Source organism: Sebastes umbrosus, chromosome 1 (genome assembly GCF_015220745.1).
Source record: "Sebastes umbrosus isolate fSebUmb1 chromosome 1, fSebUmb1.pri, whole genome shotgun sequence".
In the NCBI taxonomy this organism is placed as follows: domain Eukaryota; kingdom Metazoa; phylum Chordata; class Actinopteri; order Perciformes; family Sebastidae; genus Sebastes; species Sebastes umbrosus.
Window position 1 is genome coordinate 18,817,970 of NC_051269.1, and position 23,782 is coordinate 18,841,751.

The following is a 23,782-nucleotide window of genomic DNA, read 5'->3' on the forward strand; positions in this document are numbered from 1 at the left end:
CTGCCAGAAAGTTGGCATGTTTTGGCTTGAAGACGAGGCTGTATTACTGATTTGAAGCTAACTTTGTTGAATCCTCCCTTGGATGCTACATCACTTGCTGACAGCATATGGAGCACATGTAGTTTGTTGAAACGGCCATGTTTCCCCATTAATTCCCTGGTGTGCGAGCTGAATTTGAACAAAAAGGATATTCTGGGACAGTTTTGAGATGAAGTTGCCAGATCGGGCCTTGGTTCCCCAGTCTCAGTCTGTTTGTCTGCTAGACCAGCTGTGATGCGGGCCATGCGGCGCTCTTTGGAGAGGCAGACAGAGAGCGGCGCAACCGTCATTCTGAAAAGCCAGGCCCGTCAGGACGACTGCTCCTAAAACAGTGTCAGATGGCGGCGAGGCCTGCGGACATGAGGGGCATTTTGATGCGAGTCAACAACGGCCTCCAAAACTTGGAGCACGCGGACGTTTAGCACACAAAATAAAAATGGGATTTCTGCGAGGTGCGGTCACAATAATGGCTTGTGTTGGTTTCTGTCACAAGTTGAGCAGGAAAAGAGGATTTGAGGATTGAGAAAGCTGAAATATTCCCAGAGCTCATGATTATTCTATCACCCCTCCGTAGTCTAGTACATCTCCCTTCTCTGTTAGCTCATACAGTACGTCTACAGTAGCGAGATCTCGTCTTTAGTCCCGCTGATTGGTATTCATAGCAACGCAGAGAGGAGTCATGCTGAGCAGAATTTGGTCTGTGTGCAGCAGAGACGGGAGGAGAAACAGAGACAGAATAGGGGAAAGAAATGGGAAAAAAACTGATTACTTGTCTTTAGTCAAACTGTTTCAAAGCCTGCTCTCCCCCGTCTGTCAAGAGATGAGGCTCACGCTGAAGCTCAGGGCAGGCAGACTCCGAAGATCTCTTCCTGTTTTCCAAACTCCTCATCATGTTCTTTCAGAGGCAAACTTTTTTTTCCCCGCTTGTGTATGACGACTCTGAAGTCTTCCCTCTGCCTCAAACTTTGCATGAACTTGCTTTTGTTTTTACAAAGGCTTCTGGGAGTTGAGAGCAAAGGCGAGATCTTTTCAGATTTTCTACGGCGCCTCACTTTTGAGGTTGCGGCATTGCGCATCTTTGGTGAAAAGTTTTTGAGACTCGTGTGTTGAAACTGTAAAGACACTGTCGGGCGCTACGGCATCCATCATGCGTCACTTAGCAGTTTGGATTTTAGATTTGTTGCTTCAGATGAACGAAGGCGGGGATGACAATGAATTCAGCTCGGTCCAGTTTGTTCTTGGTGTTTTTTACCAAGCTGTCTTCACTCGGTATGCAAAATAGTCGGGAAAGCATTCTCGCGCAGCGTCGCGCTCCCTTTTCCTCAACACATTTTGAAGTGTTTCTAGGCCAAATATCACTCTCTCAAACCCTAAATCTCAATTTACCCTGCATGATTGAAGTGGATTTAACAGAGGGGATCAGAGTTTACAAAATGTGTTTAACCTTCGTCCTCTCCCTCAGCTTCAATCTCCCCTCAGTGATCAAACTGGAATTAAAAGGTGAATCAACAAGGATTTAAGCTCTCAGCCAGACGGGTCAGGTGGTCGTACATACTGTACGAGGCGTGTACTATGTGTGAAAACCTGCTGTGCCAAAATATAGATTCTGATCACTGTGAGGTTTGAGTTTATCCAAAGGGCTTTGAGAGGGTTTCAATTATTTGACCTGCTTACGAGTAGGAGTGTGACACGGTATGACAAAATACCTGCACCTGAAGCCGCACATTTCTGATTAGATTGGTGATGGTTTTAACACTGGATAAATGTGGATTACTAAAACTGACTGCTGATCTCAGCACTTCCATAGAACCAGATGTGAAATGACCAACTATTAATTTGGTAATGTTCCTTTAATGTACTTGTTTGCAGAGTTGTGGACTCGAGTCAGATGACTGGCACTCGAGTCAGACTCGAGCATGGATGTATTCAGAGAGCTGGATACATCGTTGCAGGCGGGCTCCCGTTCATTCCTATGAGAGTTGCTCAGTGGCGCATAAAGCCTACAGTATTTTTTCACTGTGGTATTGTCACTTTTACTTAAGTAAAAGATCTGAGTACTTCTTCCACCTCTGATGTTTTCATATTAATGTTGCTTGCACTGCCTTTAATATACGATCATGGAGTAAATATATTGAACTGAATTTCACTGAATATATTTATTTTGGAATTATGCATTAATTCTGTTTAATCCCTCAGAAAATAATCTATTTCATGATATTAAGCACTCAAAATGAAACATCTATGCTCTAAAAGGGTAACCGCTTTGTCAAGTAGAACAAACGTTTGATCTAGTTCTGTGCTATTGATCACTTTGTGAGGGTACATGTCACTTGGATGGATTTCCTTTTAGACGTAAACCCCTCAGAGAGAGCACCACCATGTTTTTATTGACCCTTCCTTCCTCTGCCTCTGTTTTTGCAGGTAAAGTATTGAACACGGACCTGCGCCACTACCTCAGTCTGCAGTTTCAGAAGGGCTCACTGGACCACAAGCTCCAACAGATCATACGTGACAACCTCTACCTGCGTACCATCCCCTGTGAGTACACCATACACCACTCTCATTCACTGCACTCAAAAGATCATGCAAGTGCAAAGCAAATCAGGGATGTGCAGTACTTTCAGTATACATGCTCACATCCATTTTCATCCTTTCACAGCTCTCTGTCACACACTCTACAAAACACACACTCTTCAGTGTCACCATAGTAACCCGACCAAGGACATCTCTCTAACCCCCATGTACCTTATTTACTTCCGTGTCCTATCATCAAAGTGATCAAAGCCATATTTTTTTCATAAATGACCCTGTGTTTTCACTCAGCTGCTCTGAAGTGACCAACTATTATTCTTTGCTGAAATCAGTAATGGCTTGGTAAACAAAAAGGTTGGTACTGTGGAAGAACAGCAGCCGTATACCTTTTAATTCATACATTATTGATCCATTGATTGCAATGTATATGTATGTACTGTATATATGAGGGCTGTCAATTGATTCAAATATTTAACTGTGATTAATCGCAAATTAATCACACATTTTTAATTTATTCAAACTGATTTGTCAAGTATTTAATACTCTTATCAAAATTGGAGTGGGAAAATATGCTGCTTTATGCAAATGTATGTATATATTTCTTATAGAAAATCAATTAACACAAAAAAATGACAAATATTGTCCAGAAACCCTCACAGGTACTGCATTTAGCATAAAACATATGCTCAAATCATAACATGGCAAACTCAAGCCCAACAGGCAACAACAGCTGTCAGTGTGTCAATGTGCTGACTTGACTATGACTTGCCCCAAACTGCATGTGATTATCATAAAGTGGACATGTCTGTAAATGGGAGACTCGTGGGTACCCATAGAACCCATTTTCATTCGCATATGTCGAGGTCAGAGATCAAGGTACCCTTTGAAAATGGTCATGACATTTTCTTCTCACCAAAATGTAGCTTAAATTTGGAGCGTTATTAAGCTTCCTTGGCGACAAGCTAGTATGACATGGTTGGTACCAATGGATTCTTTAGGTTTTCTAGTTTCATATCAGTATATTCACTCTAGCATTCACTCTAAAACTGAGCCTGCTACAGCGTCTGAAAGATCGATTGTGTTAATGTGTTAAATAAATTAGTGGCGTTAAAACAAATTTTCATTATTATCGTGTTAACTTTGACAGCCATAGTGTATATTTACTTTGATACAGCTGTTGATCTAATAGCCTGCAGCATAAAATGTATTTTGAGTGGATAAGTAGTGTGCAATTTGTTTTTACCATACAGACAAAATACCTTGTATCTGTAAAGTGTCACTTTCCAGGAGCTCAGAGAAAAAACACATTTCACATCAGAGCCTGACGCTCCTGTGCTTTCTTGGTTTCGTTTTTATGAGCTTGAATATTCTAATCTTTTAAATGAAAGCATGAAAATTACCAAAATTAAAGTGACACGGCTGTTAGTATCGTAAAGGTGCAAATTAATATCCTGATTAAGGTTTGCGTGGGTTGCAGAAATGCAGGTTATCTGCCAAAATGGTGCCTCCAAATTAAATTTTCTCGGGAAGACATTTTTTTTCTTAAGTAAACAGTATCTGTCCTTGTATAAAAGTAAATTACAGTAGCAGCAAAGATGATTATCAGCATGAAAAGGCCAGGTAATTTATATTCCATTCATTATAAGGGCCTGAAATAACTAACTGATACATCCTGCTGATGTTTAAAGAGATATCGCTGCATTTGTGAAGCACCAGATGATGTGTGGAAGTGAAATTGCATTTTCAGGAGACTCTGACTCAGTATCCTGAGTGTGATCCTGAAACTGTGATGATGTTCATACAGATAGTTTGGCCTAAATATTTTCCACGTCCCGTTGAGGACTGACTCTGCTCAGAGGAGCGCCGTAATTGAGTGTAGTCAAGGTTTTAGTCACATGCAGGGCGACTGCTCCTGAGGCGATGACAGACTCTTAGGCACAGCACTGTCACAAACAAGCAGCATCTCTGCTCTCTATTCCCCAAGGGCTGCAAGTTGCTCTCTGTCTTGTTCAGAGGGGGACTTGGATGCACAAGTGTGAAATTTTTTAGGAAGTAAGCTGCTTACCTTTCATGTATATTTAATTTCTTTGGCCATTTTTTTTTCTTTTCATCTTGGAAGGGGAGGAATATCATTCTTACCAACACTTTTTCTTTTCCTTCTTCTTCCCTTCTTTGCCTGTTTCACTCTCCCTCTTTATTTCATATACCTGTCAGTCACGTTCTGCGCTTTGCTGTTTCCTGGGCTATTGAGTTTAATTTGAATTGTTATTTGAATTTTTCTTTTCAGGTCAGTTACAGTGGATGGAAAGATGATCGATTATAATATTTAATCACGATTAAAGACATGATTGTCCATAGTTAATCATGACTCATCGCTAATTAATCACACATGTTTTTATCTGTTCAAAATGTACCTTAAAGGGAGATTTGTCAAGAATGTATTACTCTTATCAACATGGGAGTGTACAAATATGCTTTCTTTTTCATGCAGATGTATGTATATATTTATTATTGGAAATCAAATAACAACACAAAAAAATTACAAATATTGTCCAGAAACCCTCACAGGTACTGCATTTAGCATAAAAAATATGCTCAAATCATAACATGGCAAACTGCAGCTCAACAGACAACAACAGCTGTCAGTGTGTCAGTGTGCTGACTTATGACTTGCCCCAAACTGCATGGGATTATCATAAAGTGGACATGTCTCTGAGACTTGTGGGTACCCATAGAACCTATTTTCATTCACATATCCTGAGGTCAGAGGTGAAGGGACCGCTGTGAAAATGGCCATGCCATGTACCAATGGATTCCTTAGGTTTTCTTGTTTCATATGATACCAGTGTCTTCACTCTTGCTTTAAAACTGAGCCAGCTACAACCTAAAAATAAATCACGTTGCATTAATGCGAATTTGCGTTAACACATTATTATCACGTTCATTTTGACAGCCCTAATATAGAGTTTTACAAAACTGTTTTTCCTCCCAAGGACAACCTGGCGGTCATTCTCGCCCACTTCCACAGTATTTTCTGTGACCCTCATACACCTGTACACACACCCCAATCTTAAGTACCTCAGCAAACATGGCGTTTCAATTTTTATCATGTACAATAGCGGCGGTCGTCGAGGTTTTATGGCCCCCCAACCTCCATTCATCATCAGCAGCCAGTGGGCTCGCTGCATGAGTCTGACTCTCTAATCCCCGGCTTGAATTACTGTCTTAATGAGCAAGAGACCAGGACTCGCACAGTGACGGCACCTCCATCATTCACTCGCTCGCTTTCGGTCTCCCATCCTTCACCCTCTCGGTTTCACTTTCGCTCTTTCTCTGTTTCAATTACTCCCAGCCTGCCTGACTTTTTTTTCTTTACTTGGTTGGCTCGTTTTTCCTCTCTGTTTGAAGCTTTCTTCATATTTATGAGTTGATTTTGGTTACACGTCAAGCACAAAAATAGAAAAAGAATTTAGAAAAGCAAAATATTTTTTTATTAATTGTATTATTGACCACTGTAATAAGTACCAACCAAAACAGATGAAATAATCACAAATAAATCTGCAGTTCTGATGTTTGAAAGAAAAAAATCAAAGCCACAATGTTAAGTATTCACATCCCGATATCAGGTGCATTAAAGGGATAGTTCGTATGCTTTGAATTGTGGTTGTTTGTGCAGAAGAGTTAGTTTAGCTCTGAGAATATCTAGTGAATGTACAGTGGAAGTTTGTGCAGAAATAAATGCTGCAGCTCCTCCAGACCAACAGAGGTTTCCTGTGTCGTTTCCTGCTGCTGAGTGAATAGACGGGGCTCCGGAGCGAGTAACGTTAACGTCTCAGACCAAAACTCCGGTGTCTCCCCTGTTCATTCTGACCGCGGTCGGGAGGCTGAAGCAGGAAACACAGTATCAGCATCTATTCATGGAGAGACCTTCGTCTGGTCAGCTAACATTACTGCCAAGCAAGTGAAATATAGAGTGATATTGTGTTTTAGCTGACGTGTGTTTTGAGCGGTGCTTGTTCATGTCTATGCGGAGCGAGCACAAGCGCGAGCAACAGGACGCTGACTTTTGTTGACTTAACGGCCACGTGTGTCGCTGTTAACAAGCAATTTCTGATTCTTACATAGAGTCCCTTTAAGAAGGTCCATAAATAGATTTCCCTTGATTCATTGCAGTAGTTGGTCCCAGATTGAGCCCTACCATTAATTACATTAACATGCAGTACACACCTACTGTATTTCCACTGATAATTTTAGGGTATTTACAAAATACTTAGTTTGAAATCCAAACATCAGCTCTATTTGAGAGCATCAATTCTTATATGTGTAAACATATAATCTCTAAATGCATTTCCAGGTCTGTTTTGTATTATAATTCTGTAGACAGACAAACAACCAAACTGACATTAACCACAGTGGACCATGAAGCCACAGACAAGGTGCTTGTTGAGGCTTGTCTGTTGCTTTTTCTCAACTCCCCAAACTCACTCTCTGTCTCCTGTTCTTACTGCAGTTATTCTGCTCTAGCAGCTTCACCCTCTAAACGTGCTGTATGCTTGACTCCTCATCTTTTTGGCACTGAAACTTGAGGAATCTTTTTCTCATTGTGGGAAATCAATACTCTGGGTAGAAGTATACAAGGCAGGTTGAGGGAGTAGAGCTGCACCATAAAATTACAAACTACAATACAAAACTATTTTTTTAATGTGTTGAACATCACAGATTGATGATAAATAACCATATCTGAGGGGTGGGTTTATACCCAGAAGGTGTGTGACAATCAGGCAGACAGCAAGAGGATTAGCAGAGGCGGTTTGTGTCACTGTGCCAGTGGTCCACTTCACTTATAACTACCAGCCAGCCACAATGCTGTACTCTCATTCAACTGCAGCTGATCTGTGCTGTCTTTGTTTGTATGTCCGACCAGCACCACAGGGTCAGTTCTGTGGCCATAATGAATGTTTTAGTCTCTACTTTTTAGACCAGTTATGAAACCTAAAACAGAATGTTCAAATTGAAATGAAAGAGAGAAAGACGGGCATTTTGCGTGGTCTGTAATGGAGGGATAGAAGCGAAAAGGGAAGAACAGAGAGACAAAGAGAGCAAGCTCTTTACTGTCTGCGTGTGGTAAATCCCTGAGTCCCCTTCACTGGGCCTTGGGATGGGGCTTCATCTCATTTGGACTCTTGTGGAAACGCTGGAGGAGACTCTCAAGAGCTCTGGGGAGGACAAAAGGAGGAGGATTTTTCTAAGAGGACGGAGAGCTCAGGGTCACACACAGTCCCTCGACTCCCCGCTGAGATCAGAGATGAGCAGAGAGAGTTTGATCTCACACAAACTCTCCTTTTTCGCTCATGCACACACACACACACACACACACACACTGCACTTTGTAGGTAGACAAGCACTGACATGCAGGGAAAATTAGTCCACATACAGCTGTACTCTGTGACCTTCCTGTCTGCTTCGTTGCAACCATTTCAATAGAGGATTTCCTCTTCTGCCATAGACTGTATATAAGAAGTCGACATAGACACCATGATGTCACCCATTGGTTTGTGCACTGCAGTTTTGAAACATCGATTTCGGCATTTTGGTCGTTGCCATCTTGATTTTTTGGAACCAGAAGTGAAAAGAAAGGGTGGAGCTAAGTACAACTGAACCCTGAATAAGATGTTTTTAGGCGACCAAAAAGGTTATAATTAACTTTCATGAACTGAAATCACACTGTGAAAGGGTTAAAGTTCCAAGACGAAAACACGGACAACTCCCAGACCGGACAACAGGTAGTACGACCTGTCAATAACAAGGTAGCCAAGCCCTAAAGCAGTGGTTCCCAACCTTTTTCCACCCCTGATTGTATCTAAGAAAAGCTGAGCCCCACCCCCCTCCATTTTCTGATGTCATCACCCTATAAAAAACGTACAAATCCTCGAACAAAATTCAATCCAATTTGAATAAAGCAATTCAGTATATTAAATTAGGTTTTATTTTAGTAAATCAACTTTCTTTAATGAATATAACTCGTCAGTGCAATCCTCTCTTTGTGAGTGGCAAGCAGGAGAGCAATTGTTTTCTGACCGCATTGAAAATGTTGTTTTTGAAAGGCTAAACGCCAACGAATGTGGATTGAAACAGAATATTTTGTTAGATAAAAACATCTTGTGAATTTTGGAAATTATTACATCTATCTTTTTTTCAGTACATTTTGACTTTTGGACTTTACAAAGCTTTTGAGTTATTGGAAATGTTTGGATCACACAAGTCGGAATCAATCCTACGCTGTCACCACTGGAATCTAATGCTACGAATAGTTTAATACCAATAATATTAGTGTAGCCTGATCTTTATCTGACACTGAGCAGAAATGCCAGGTTTAAACAGAATGTGGCCTTCTAAGTAGCTAAAAATATATCTTTTTTAATTGTTTTTTATACAGACTTTTGTATAGATTATCCAGTATGTGTGTTATTCTGATTTTAGTTATACATGTTCATGTTTACAATGTTTACTGAGGTAATAAATTAAGTGAGGAGTAGGGTCATTTTCTCATAGACTTCTATACAATCAGACTTCTTTTTGCAACCAGAGGAGTCGCCCCCTAATGGCTATTAGAAATAATGCAAGTTTAAGGCACTTAAATTGGCTTCACTTTTAAGAATCGGAGGTTGCCGCCTGTTTTCTCCTTATGCTCCTTCTCCTCAGTCTCCTCCTCAGTTGATTAATATTATATTGTAGGATGAAAGAATAATGGTAGAAGGTTGATGTGTAAGTAGTTTTGTATTTCTTGTTAAATGTTAATAGCTATACAACATGACAACAGCAGAGTAAGCCACATGAAAGAGCTTGCCTCAGTATCTTAAAAGCAAACACTTCACAAAAAGACCAAAAGACTTTGGCTTTGTAATGATCCTCTTTCCTCTCTCGTTCCCTCTTTCTTTCTCGCCGTTTCAACAGCAAAGCCCTAAGCCATTTCTTTTTTTTTTTTGAAGCACCAACATAAAACTATGCTCGAAATCACCATGTTAAATTTATGGCCTGCCATTTCTGACTGACTACCTCTGATGTTCCCATCGTGACATCCTCTCAGCCCAGACGGTTGGAAAAAATAGGTCTCAGCAGAGCACAGCAGGCGTGAGACCTTGCAAGACTAAAGGGACAATTTGTTGCAGTCCAGGACAGAGGGACACACACACGCACATAGAAACACATGGCTTTGAGCATTGTGCATGGTCATGAAATTAAAGGAATAGTTTGACATTTTGGGAAATATGCTTATTTATTTTCTTTCCATGAGTAATATGAGGGGATCAATAACTCTTATATCTGTACGGGAAGTACAAAGCAACAGCCAGCAGCCGGTTAGCTTAGCTTAGCATAAAGACTGGAAACAGGCTCTGTCCAATGGTATCAAAATCCACTTTATATCTCATTCATTTAATCTGTACAAAAACTGAAATGTAAAATATGACTGGTTCACTATTTCTTGGCAAAGCACAAAGTGACTTGACGGAGTCTTGTTGTCATTGTCAGGTTGCCAGGCAACCAGCGAAATCTTTGAATTGTCTTTTTTGTACGGATTAAACAAACAACATACAGTATAAAATGTTAAAGGTGAAATTGATAACATCGACAACATTAAGCCACTAGATGTCACACTCTCCCTCCCCCGTTCCATTGCATTCACTTTACAACAAGTGGTTGCCAGTTTGTTGCACAACTGCATATTTTGAGTGGAGTGAGACTCAGACAGTCACGTCTCGTGATCAATCTTTCCTGGTAGAGTAATGAAGTAATTAGCTATACATTAGCTATGGCTTTAGATTACTATGTGCGGAGGTGTTTCAAGATTCATGTAGGCCTATGTTAATGCTTAGTGTAGATCGGACTATTAAGCTAAGATAGCTAATAAGACGGGCGCTTACAGTCAAACTCAGCCATTTATCAGTTTTTCCACACTATCTGGCATCTCGCCGACGACCCAGATATACCACGTGATACGAACGTCATCTATACTATTGGCTCACAAGCCTTGTTTGAAGTCAGAACCACACGTCAGATATCTTCCACGGAGATAAAAAAAAAAACATTCATTTTGGACTTGTCAAATTTTTTAAAATTATTAATTCACAATCATATATATATATATATATTTTTTACAAAAAGCGATACTTTTTTCTCAGCACCTTTCTTAAAGCTCTGTGGATGTATTGTTTTTTAAAATGATTCGTCTACATAACAATGTTATCAATAAGCCCATTAACTAGTGAGCTTTAAAGGTGCTAGTGGGCAGATTTCCTCCTGTTTCTAGTCTTTACGCTGAGCTAAGCACAGCAGATGCTGGCTGTAGCTATTATTTACTGTTCCGAGTGGTATCGATCCGATGATCTAACTCTCGGCAAGAAAGCAATTAAGTGTATTTCCCAAAATGTTGAAATATTCCTAATACTGTAACATGTTCTCATTTCCCAGCACTGCCCTATACAAATACATCCCCTGCTGTATTAACCAACACTCTGTATAACTTTGTATTCTGACAGAAAGTCTTTGTTTTCTTTGATGAAGCCTCTCTATATCCACACGCCTCTCTGGTCTGGTTTAATTAACTGCAGGGTATCGACTGCACCTTTTTCAACATGCACTGAGCATTTTGTTTGAAAGACAAGCCTCCAACAGTTTATTTGAAGGCATATCCCAAGTGTCAACGCCTGTTTTGAAAAGGAAAGCACGACAGGATGTTCCAATGTCTGCTGCTTTTTCAGTCGGATGTACCCTCAAAAGCTCGGCAAGCCCTCATTATATTGTCAGCGACTGATCCCCAATAGGAGGCTTATGGTATATATCAGTGTGACATCCGGCATGATGGCTCGGGGATATACTTGGCAGGTACATAACTGTGGCTCAAGTAATTGGGCTACAGGGGACGTTTTTTGAGTGACCAAAGCCAGTGCGGTCAGGCAAACAAGTTGGTAATGAGAAGCAGCAGAGGCTGGAAATCTCACACACGATGCAATGTCAACCGCTTTTGGTAACACAAAGTGTGGTGTGACATCAAGGCGCACTGTGGAAGGAAGCTCCTCTGATGGCTTTTTTTTTTCTTTTTCAAGCTGCTTTTGCTCCTCTGCTCGGGTGCAGCGAAGCTGCCACAGTCCAATTAGTGAGAAAATATAAGAGCGGAAAAACAAAAGGGAATGGCAACATAAAGTTACTTAATAGGCCATTGGGTCTCCACAATCTGTACAGAAGCTTCACAGCTAATTGCCGCAGACTCTACATGCGTCAAGGAATCTACTTGGGGGATGCAACAACATATTTCAATGAAATCCCATCATAGTTGTACCAGAAAAATGCTATTTAAAGGTCCCATATTATGCTCATTTTCAGGTTTAAACTTGTATTTTGTGTTTCTACTAGAACGTGTTTACATGCTGTAATGTTCGAAAAACACATTACTTTTCTGTTTTCTTGTCTGCCTGAATATGCCTGTATTCACCCTCTGTCTGAAACGCTCTGTATTGGCGCATTTCAACGGAATTGCGTTGCTAGGCAACAGCTTGGGTCCATGTTTACTTCCTGTCAGCTGATGTCATTCACAACGGCTTCGTCCAAAATCGCACACTATGCAATACATACCCAATATGTGTACTATCATTGAACAAACTTTTGTGTGAAGAAACATCTTTGGAGACGCGTAACCATGGTAACCCTTACCAACCTCATGTTACCAAAACGATGATTTGTGAAAATCCAAGTCTGAACTAATTAAAAAAAAATATTACGCCTAGCAAAGTGAAATCTTATGCTTAAACTTAAAGGAACAGTGTGTAGGATTTGGCGGTATCTAGCGGTGAGGTTGCAGATTACAACTTCTCCCGTGTGCCAAACGTAGGATTGCTACGGTGGCTGACACAAAAACACGAATGCCCCTATCTAGAGCCAGATGTTGTAAGAGTAAAGTGCTTAGAGTGTGTGTACGTGGGAAGTGAGTGAGTGGTGAATCAAGAGAGAGAGAGCTGCAGCGACGGGAACAAGTGACTTTATCGACTCCGGCCCAAGCAGAAAAAGTTAACAGTGTTTGGTTTTCATACGGTACGCATACTGTCATCGAACAGATTAGCAAATTTCCAATCAACACAAATCACAGCTGCTGTTTGTTGCTGTGTTGTACGCTGGTACACTGAGGGTCAAATTACTTGTGTGAAAGAGTGATGCCTCTTCTCCTGACTCATCTCCCAGAAAGATAATCTTTTCTGTGTGGAGTTCTCTCCTCCCTGTGCTGCTGCAGGGCTCCTCGGTGTGCTCTGATTTCCTCTGACACCAAAGTCAGGTTTGATTTGAAATTTTATATCGCCTGTTTTTCTGAATCGACTGGTGGCGATTCCTCCCAGCCTCACCCCACTGTCCTCCCCGCGACCCTGACAGGGATTCACCAGGCCGAGTGAGTGAATGAATGAATCTACATAACCATGGGAGCGACAGTAAATTTCGGTGACAGAGATTGCCGTGGAATGTAGCACTGATGATTTGTTCATGCTGTGTGCTTTTGTTCAGTCTCCCATGCAGTAAATAACCGCTGCCCTGCCTCCCGTTCAGCTGAGGTTATTTTGTATGGACTTTACAAGTTTGGTGACACGCCACCTAATTAGCCTTGAGTGCAATAATAGCACAGTCCTGCTTATTTATTCATGGAATATGGTTTACATAATCCTCATGCTAATGTAATCATTTGCTGTCCATTTGTGCCTTGTGGATATTCATCCTGGAAGGAAAAAACTCCCATCAGTATTGAAATAGACTGTGGCTTCACCACAGGAGCAATATCTGCACTCAGAATGGCCCTGTGTCATTTGCATCGATGCTGCCCACTGTGGCACCGAGTGAACCTAAACCACACCAGGACGTTACACAACCCATCGCCTCCATCATATTTCACAGCTACAATTTACTCGGCTGCTTTCTTCATTTCAGCTGTAGCCAGCACATACATCAAGAGACTCCCAATAATAACTAATAACTAGCAGAAGCTGCAGTTACTCATAGAGGATTAAATGGATACCGCCAGAGGCCCTCATCAATTATCCATCTTTCACAGGATGGCACCAAGGTCTTTTTAGGTTTTCGTTCCTAAAATGAGATAGCCATCCTTTTGAAAAATGTGCTGCAGTCTTGTACAGAGATAGATCACACAAAAAGAGTTACAAACTGGATCCTTTGTATCTTGTGAATCGTAAGTAAGGAATGTCTTTTCTCAAAAATGTGTAGTGACATAAAATTGTTTACTTACAAATTGCAGCCACACTCAATATGTATACACAAGGGCTGTCAAATGTAATGCAATAATAACGCGATAATAAAAGAGGTAACGCTAATTCATTTTAACACCACAAATTTCTTTAACGCATTAACGCAACTTGTGATTTTTAAGGTTGTAGCGGGCTTAGTTTTAAAGCTAGTGAAGGTATGGCATTGGTACCTACCACATCATACTAGCTTATCGCTAAGGAGGCTACATAACGCTCCAAAGTTAAGCAAAATTTTGGAAAGGAAAAACTGGCATGGCCTTTTTCAAAGGGGTCCCTTGACCTCTGACCTCAAGATATGTGAATGAATATGGGTTCTATGGGTACCCACGAGTCTCCCCTTTACAGACATGCTCACTTTATGATAATCACATGCAGTTTGGGGCAAGTCATAGTCAAGTCAGCACACTGACACACTGACAGCTGTTGTTGCCTGTTGGGCTTGAGTTTGCCATGTTATGATTTGAGCATATGTTTTATGCTAAATGCAGTACCCGTGAGGGTTTCTGGGCAATATTTTTCATTTTGTTCTGTTGTTAATTAATAAATATATACATACATTTGCATGAAGCAGCATATGTGCCCACTCCCATGTTGATAAGAGTATTAAATACTTGACAAATCTCCCTTTAAGATACATTTTGGAACAGATAAAAAATTAATTTGCAATTAATCGCGATTAACTATGGACAACCATGCAATTAATAAGGATTAAATATTTTAATCGTTAGACAGCCATAGTATAAGGCTACACATCTTGTTGCTGTGCTGGAAGATGGTAGGAATGCGATCGATAAAGAGCTGGAGCTGAATGAGAGTTTTCTCAGCTGGCTTTCAAGGCCTTCACACAACAGAAGAAAATACAACCAAAGTCCTTTCAAAAAGCATTGCATAATGTAACGTCATTAACTCAAGCACCTAAAACATTCTTTTCTTTTCGTTTCTTTTCAGGCACCACACGGCTTCCTCGGGATGGGGAGGTGCCAGGAGTGGACTACAACTTTATAAGTGTTGGAGACTTCAGGATCCTGGAGGAGAGTGGACTTCTACTGGAGAGTGGGACCTATGATGGTGGGTATCACCACCATGTTAAGGATATACAGTATGTGCGCGTGGCTGCATGCATTCATGTAGACCGTTCACGCTGACAGCTCTCTATACTGGAGTAACTGTAAGCTCGATATTCACGGTCGTTATGAGTTAAAGCGTGCCTTAGTGAAATGTGACAAGCGGGACGAAATGTATTGATCAGTGAAACATGATTAAAGACTTGTTGGAAGTGACAGTGAGATTAGCAGCGTTGCTCGCAGCTCTTCAGATGAACTCCACTATTCTGTGTGTAGAACGGGACACAGGGATGACTTGTGCAGACATTATATATATAAATATACATGGAAATACTGTAGAAATCAGGACAAGGGTGTAACTGCTTTTGTCAGCAGGGATTCAAAAAATAAACCTTACATTTACTGAGTAAGCATTTTGCCAGCCAGCCTTTTAAAACCAGAATAACCAGCAGATGACAGTTGTGGTACACAGGTGCAGATTTCTCGTTTTATTGCAGGCTTTCAAAGAGTTAGTGCATTAAAGGGCCGTAGCCACGTTTGGGGTCATATTTTCTATTGCAAATGTAAAAGTGCTACAAACTACATCAACGTATCCTCATACAACGGTTCGTTTGATATCTTGGGATGTATACAAATTACAGTGCATTACTTTTCAGCCTGACTACATCTACATACATTCAAATAAGGGTGTCGCTATATACCGGTATTGACGATAACCGCAATATTTAAAAAATGAAATACTGATATCATGTTAATAATACACAACTGATAATATTGTGGGAATAATCCAGTGCATCTTAAATCATTTTATGTATAGTTATGGTTACAGACTCTCTCAACTTACCTACACTCATATTTTGAGTGGAATTAGCATTCATCTGCCAAAAAAGAGAGAAAATGCACCATAAATAGGTTAAAGATGAAATTGACTGATAGCATTATTATTATTATTGCTATATATATATATATATATATATATTATATAGAGAAGGAACAGGCTCCATTTTTTGCCTTTTTATTAAAGGGTAACTTCAGTATTTTTCAACCTGGACCCTTTTTTCCCATGTTTTTGTGTCCAACTGACTAATTGTGAGTTTCTGAAATTGGTTCACTATTGAGGGTGAGCGCTGTAGACAGCAGCTGCTCACAGGCTGCAATATAGTGAGAGCCAGGGCAAGCTGGCACCGTCATTTATGCCCACTAAAAGTGCTTGTTATGTTTTATTGTTATTATAAGTGTCTTGGCATCCATGGTGGAAACGCGAGTGCCAGCCAGGCAGAGTTTGTTTGAGTACAGAAAGTGTAGCTTAGTGTTATCTGAAAGACTTTCAATGTCATGGCTGAATATTTAGATGATTTCGTCAATGTGGATGAGGTCTTTGAATTCAATGGCCGCCCGCATTTATTTGAGCCAGAGTAGACGGATATTCATTGGATATGATTCTGTCGGATTGGTTCAATTAAAGTGCATTAGTGGTATTAAGTGTAAGATTAATCAAATGCAAGTCCCAATAATATTCACCAAAATAAAGAGTCCAGGGTTCAACAACAAAAAAAGAACAACATTTTTCAGGGATTCAGCAATAAACAAGAAAAGATAGAAATTTTGTTTGTTCACTCAAAAAGTAAAGCCAACATCTCCGACGCTGTCTGAGTAACCTCCGGTACCGGGCAGTTGATATAAGATGTACGTGCCTCTGTGTGTTTGTGCGTCTGTGCCAGTACATCTTTGTCCGTCCTTGAAAATATACAGCAGATATTCACACAACAAAGTCTGAGCATGCAAGCGGCTGTAGCACCTGATTGTGACCTTGTGTAAACCAGTCAAATAAACCCTCCCTCTCTCATCTCACAGCCACAACCATTAAGCGTTGGCTCATCACTAGCACCCAAAACTTGAATTTCTACTTCTCCAGTCTCTTTACTCTTAAAAAACAACTTCGGTTATGTTAATTTAAACTGCAACTGGCTGCAGTAAACATGTCAGGGGCAACGGATGCTTTACAACAAGTAGACAAGACCAGTCATGTTCTTTCCAGTAAGAAGTTTACACAAGGAAGGATATTTCAGCTTGGCGAACAGCTGAATGGCCAAGTATTTACCATTTTTTAACACCGTATACTACAATGGAGCATAAGCACTTGCTCTGCATTAAAAAGGTCTTGGAAAGTCAGACGGTCGCAGTGTATTTGTGTCAGGAGGGGATTGGAACGGGGGATTTCTCTCACATTGCGCAATGATTATAGCAATAACATGATAATCTTCCCCTCTCCTTAAGCTCATTCTTTCTTACTGCAAATCCAGGCTGCTGTTAAATGGGAGGGGATTTTTCTAAATACTCGAGGGGCAACCTCTGGTCGCGTGAATGGACCTTCTCTGCACCATTCTCTTGTTCCCATTCAGCCGCGTCTCGTGCTTCCCATACGGATAGAGAATTAAAAGATAAAGTTAAAATCCTCATCCAGTTAGAAAGCGCCTTAAGTCTGAGAGTAGCTTCCTCTGGGTGTGCACAAGTGTGTTTGTAGAGATTTGTGTGTGTGCATTTATGGATAGTGAAGTACACTGGTGGGCTCAGGGGCGGGGGGCCTTTAAGATGCCCTTCCAATGGAGAAAATGTGATGAAGTGCCCTCTAGGGTGCCCTTTCAGTTAAGAAAATGTCATGAATTGGCCTATAGGGAGCCCTTCCAGTGGAGAAAACATGAAGTACCCTATAGGATGCCCTTTCAGTGAAGAAAACATGATGAATTGGCCTCAAGGATGCCCTTCCAGTAGAGAAAACATGATGAAGTACCCGCTAGGGTGCCCTTCCCGTGGAAAAAAACATGGTAATTTGGCCTCTAGGGTGCCCTTCCAGTAGAGAAAATGTGATAAAGTGCCCTCTAGGGTGCCCTTTCAGTGGAAAAAACATGATAATATGCCCTCTGGGGTGCCCTTCCAGTGGAAAAAATATGATAATATGCCCTCTGGGGTGCCCTTCCAGTGGAGAAAACGTGATGAAGAACCCTTTAGGGTGCCCTTCCAGTGAAGAAAATGTGATTAATTGGCCTCTAGGGTGCCCTTCCACTGGATAAAACATGATGCAGTGCCATATAGGCTACGCTACATGCTAGAAAACATTCTGCGCACTGGTGCCCCGCCGCATGCAGCTGGTACCCTTTATATTTGTTTCCCCCCTGCTCCTCAGACAGCTGAGTCCACCATTAGTGAAGGGCATAATCTAACATGCGATGGGTGTGTTGAGGCAGATTCTTCCAAGGGTCTCTGATCCCAGTGACAAGGTATCAGCCCCACATCCCCACTCCTCATCCTTTTAGCACAGTGGCAGCAATTATGATATTAAACACACACACACACACACACACACTGAGACGCAGGTACACACAAACTGTATGAGCACACACTTGCACATAGAACAAATCCCATCCCGCCTTGTGTTGGAATGGATCATCTAAGAATTCGAAGATCAGGTTTTCAGGAGCTGCCAAGTCGCCCACGAGCTGTCCTTCATCTGTGAGCCGAAGCCAGGTGGGATTTGCACCTTCATAAAGAGGTTGACCGTGGGTAGAGAGTGTGAAATAGAGAGCAAACTGAGGAAGAACATATAATAGAGAGAGAGAGTTGATATAGAGGCATGCTGAGTCCCTCAGCTCACAAAGGAAGGAGGACTGCCTTGGCTGCGTGCAGATGTGTGGATTAGCTTCTCAAAAGTTGGACGGTTTGAGCATCCCTGAGAGAGAGCTGAACAGTCTGGTAGTGACTGCTCCCCCCCCCTCCTCTTCTCTTCCCACTAAAACCCAGCATTGCATGGCGACTGTGGCAGAGAGTGTTGATCTCTCAGCAGCGGCACAGTGAACTCTAAAGAGGAGCTGGACGTAATTGGATCGAGGAATGGGATTTACTCCATTTGGTTGTGGTTGAAGCGCAGCCTCTCTTTTTCTTTGAAAAGAGGGAAATAAACAAGGTCAAAATTCCTCTTGTAAAGAGATCACATGGGTTGCATTCCTTCCGTGAAGAGCTCATGATTTACCTTCAGTTTATAAGCGAACAGTAAGTGAGTTGTACTCAAGGTACTGAGCTAATAGGACTTTTAGCTAATCATAATGGTCTCACTAATAGTCCCAAATGAGTTTCCTGAATGCTCATTATGTTAATGGTTCATGTATAACGTTTTTTTCTCCACCTAGAATATATTTCATGGGAGCCATTAAACGCATTGTACACATCATTTCAACTTAAAACACCCTCTCCTCGACTCTCTTCCTGCCATCCACGACTGTGTTGATGTCCCGCATCCTCTCAAGAAAAAAAGGCCGATCAGAAGTCAGGACACAACTCGCATGTATACTAGCCCGGGTAGGACTGTTTCTGTGGGTCAAGGCTGCCCTGTGATTGGTAGGGTACATGTTGGCTACTCCATGTTGGTCCGCAGGGTCCCAGGTTGCCTGCCAAGCAGACACATCAGCCATCTGCGCCAGGCGCCGAAAGCACGTCTTTCTGGGGCTCTTGGTCCCTCCTCAGTCTCGGCGCCTCCGAGGTTCAGTTTGGGTCACTCTCTCAGAGCAGAGCTGCCGGACAAGAACTGAATAGTCAAGTGCAGTGAAGTGCAAGACAGGAGGGACAGCTGCCAGGAAAATGAAATTCTGCACATGCTGTAGAGGTTTTTATCTGCTACCAGGGAATGCAAAATTCTGCCAAATCGAGATCCACGTCAAATCTGTTTGTTTTGGGATCCCCATTGTGATAATGAGTCGGATTTTAACGAGGAAGGGAAACAGACCTGGATATTAAATTGGATGTGAATGGGAGTGCAGAACTCATGCATCAGTAGCAGAGTGTGGTATGGATGGTTGTGTGTGTGTGTGTGTGTTGCTCTGAGACTGCGTAGCTGTCTGTTCATGATCTTAGCGAGATGAAAGTGTGCCCATGACCTTGCGCTGCTTATGCATAGTGCCCTTGACAACAGGAGTCTTTTCATTACCGGCAGCTGATTCCGCCACCATGAAATTGCTTGCGCGCACGTTGAAAGAGGAGACTCGCCTTTTTCCTGGCTCATCAACCTCTGCGACACGAGGATCACAAGTAACGTCGGACAAGCTCCCCCGCTCATCAGCTTACGAGGCCCCCCTGCATTATAATGGCAAACGGTGCCACAAATCTGCACCGACGCGCCGCTTTCACACACCTCTATATCTGCAACGCGCATTTATCAGGGGCCAAGAGACATGTTTGTAAGTAATTAATCACAGACGGCAGCGTCTGGCTGATGAATGTCAGCGTGAGGTAGGAGACAGGCGAGGATTAGCCAGCAGACCCAATCTCTCCTCGCTATCGCTGTGCCACCCCTGTTAATGAAGCCATCTTTGACAAATGCGGATGAGTGTCGCTTTAGTAAACACAGAGAGTGGAGCGACAAGGGTGGGAGGGGCAGGCTTTCATCCAGCCTCCTTCTCCTCCTCAACCTTCCCGCTGCTTTGAGGAAGATGAGCATAGCTGCATTAACCCAGTTTGCTACGTATTGTAGCTGGCACGCCTGAGGAGATGAGGCCGCACTCGAGATGGGCTCACTTATCAGAGAAGCTGTTGTGGCGGTACTGTATCGTGCTGTAAGAGCTGCTGGAATGACTGTGATGTGTTCCTCAGAGGGCCTCTGTTCTTCCCAGCATGCACGCCGTTGTCAGCTTCCCCCTCTTTGTACCGAGCTATAAAAAGATCTGGAGTTGATAAATGTTGCTCTTACGGTACAGCATCTGCATGTTCACGCTTAAGTACATCAAAGGTTCATAATACCGTGGTCCAACTGAAAATAAGATCCAGTTTATGGAGGCTAATTAAATAGCTGAAAATCCCTATTTCCCAGCGGTATCTCCCCTTATTCTTTAATTAATCTAATTATAAAATCGTGATTCAGCTGAGTAGGCTCAATCTTATGATCGCTTATTGTAAGCACCGAGGAAATATTTTACCTAACAAATTAATTGCCAAGAAGATGGATTTGATATTATTGCATGAACACATCTGACAGAGCAGCATTTAGCAAACAAATGATCATAATAAATGGTCGGGATGTAAATTAGTATGCACATTATTTATAATCCTAATGGAGGTTGAATAATTGCTTATTCTAAGCCTAAATTGAGTTCCACACACTGCTCACCAGCCATACATAGATGGATCACCGCATGAGCTAAATGAGCAAATAATTCAACCAAGTTTTGCACTCTATCCCCCCTTCTACAGAGCGCCCGGAATATTTATAATCCGTAACACAAGGTTTTTTTCTTCGTTAGGAAAAAAAAAAAAAAGCAAGCTGAGAGATAGATAATTGCTGTATTCAATGATCAGTGTAATTAGTTGCTGGCAAACTCCGAGCGAAGTGATTTTAATGTTACATGAGTCATGACAGCCCTGTGGTGCAGTTATCGAGGGAATACAAAGCAGGGGGTTCAGAGACGTGAAAGTCATACAGAGGAAGAAGACCTCTGGAACTTGTAAATAGTCAACCTTGACTGCTGGTGTGTGACATTTAGAGTTTTGAGGCTGATTTAAATCAGATGAATTGGAGTGATGTTAGACATGGTGGGTGATCTTTCTGCCTGTGTCTCCTTCCCTCACTTAACATACATACATATTTTACACTTCATGGCACACTACTATACTGTTTTATGCCTTCGCACCGGCGACAACGGTGGCCGGACGCATTATGTTATCAGGTTGTTCGTCAGTCCGTCCGACCCATTCTTTTGAATGTGATGTCTCAGAAACGCCTGTTTTTGTGCCAAAAACAAACAAACGTCCACTTGGACTCAGGGATGAACTGAGATTTTGGTGGTCAAAGGTCAAGGTCATTGTGACCTTGTGTCCAACCCTTTCTTGAGAAAGCGATATCTCAGGAATGCCTTGAGGGAATTTCTTCAAATTTGTCACAAACATCCTGTTGGACTCAGCAATGAATTGATTCGATTTTAGTTGTCAAAGGTCAAAGGCCACTGTGACCTCATGCCCTTCCCATTCTCGTGATATCTCTGAAACCCCTGAAGGGAATTTCTTGCAAAAACTCTTACGAGACTCGCTGCCCGATGACCAATCCTAACCTTAACCATCTTATGATAGTTTTGCAATTTGCTTGTTCTTCTATCCACGACCATTTGGATTCAAGGATGAACTGATTAGATTTTGGTGGTCAAAGGTCAAGGTCACTGTGACCTCACAAAACACGTTTTTGGCCGTAGCTCAAGAATTCATATGCTTATTGTGACAATTTCACACAAATGTCTAGTAGCATAAAATGATGAAGTGATGACTTTTCTGTGGCTCCTTATCTGTTTGTGGTTGCATTGTTTTATGATTCTCATCCTCCTCTTCCTCCGTCTGCTCCTCCCATCCTTCAATCTGTAAGGTAACTACTATGGGACCCCGAAGCCTCCTGCGGAGCCCAACCTGGTGCAGCCCGACTTGGTGGATCAGGTTCTGTTTGATGAAGACTACAGTGGCGAGATACCCAGGAAACGCACAACGTCAGTCAGCAAGATGGACAGGAAGGACAGCGCGGTCCCCGAGGAGGAAGATGATGATGAGAGGCCACCGCTGGTCAATGGACTGCCTGGTCAGTAAATGTCAAAGCACAGGATGTCATGTTAAATAACGGAGATACTGCCGTACTCTGCTTGTCCTTTGGTTGTGGAATCGCCACATTAGGTCACTGTCTCTTGTAAGACATAAAGACTTTGACTTGTTGCAGATTGTATACCGTTTGATGGGCCCAAGGGGTGTTTGAGGACACTACAGCACTGTGCACTTCTCAATCCGTCACATAAAACGGCATTAAAAGATTCTCCTCTTGAGCAGCTTGATCATCTCTCTTAAGCTCTCGTCCCATCTGCTTCTCATTCATTTGTCTCTAGGTTGTAGTATTTTTTTTGCACGCCCAGATTTTTTTTATTTCCTAATTAGATTCCAGGGGAAGGAGATTTATTACACAGGAAAATGTAACCGGTGCAAAATCATACACACTTTTTTTGTGTTTACATGAACTAACATGAGATTGAAATGAATTGACCTGCAAAAACTATTAAACCTAAATTACAAAACATATTGCTGGAACTAACCACTGTTATCTAGCAATGCAGATAGTTTTAGTTTTGTTTGTTCAGGTTTTTAGATATCTTTCTCTGTCCCTGACATTTCTGCCACCACCACAACACAATGGAGGTGGGTAGAATTTAGTCTGTGGTGTCATTAGTTGAAAGGATCCAAAATTTGGGACCTGATCAGAAACAAAACCATGGACCCACCTGAAGCCGATGTGAAAATAATGAGAAAAATGAAAATGATAAATGAGTTTCCAATCAAAGAAAGGGACTTGAGGACAGTCTGTATAATTAGATCCAATCCAAATGCAGTTGACCTCAACAGACCCAAATAGAGAGAAATCAAAGGCTCTGACTCTTTTCTCAGTTTGGCCATTTGGATATTGGATCCACTCATATTTTAGACACATTTAATTTTTATGATTTTTTTCAGCAGTCAGCAGATTAGACAATAATTGAAGCTCTTCTGTGGATAATGCACAGACCCCACTCTCAACAGATATATCTCAAAACCTGAGAAAATAAAACCCAAAATATCTGCATGTCTTTATCCCACAAAAGCTAAGTGAGGAAATATTTTCTATTTTGTAATTAAACCATTTAATACTGATCTGCTACTAATCCATATTTAGTGACTAAACACGGCTGACATGCTGTCTCCAAAGTGAAAGTATTATTCACAGATATTCAAATGAGCTGGCACCACCGTTGATAAATCTCCCTTCTGGCATTGCTGTTACTGTTACCTTCTAATATGTCG

General features: G+C 41.7%; 1 protein-coding gene across 3 annotated transcripts in view; it reads left to right on the top strand.

Moving 5' to 3' along the window:
- Window positions 1-23,782, top strand: part of LOC119490789 (membrane-associated guanylate kinase, WW and PDZ domain-containing protein 3) — a 169,055-nt gene that overhangs the window by 108,253 nt on the left and 37,020 nt on the right. For all 3 annotated transcript variants that reach the window (XM_037774264.1, XM_037774274.1, XM_037774284.1), the window contains exons 2-4: window positions 2,461-2,577; window positions 14,820-14,939; window positions 22,332-22,538. In XM_037774264.1, the coding sequence (XP_037630192.1) occupies window positions 2,461-2,577; window positions 14,820-14,939; window positions 22,332-22,538 (444 nt within the window). The remainder of the gene's footprint in view (window positions 1-2,460; window positions 2,578-14,819; window positions 14,940-22,331; window positions 22,539-23,782) is intronic.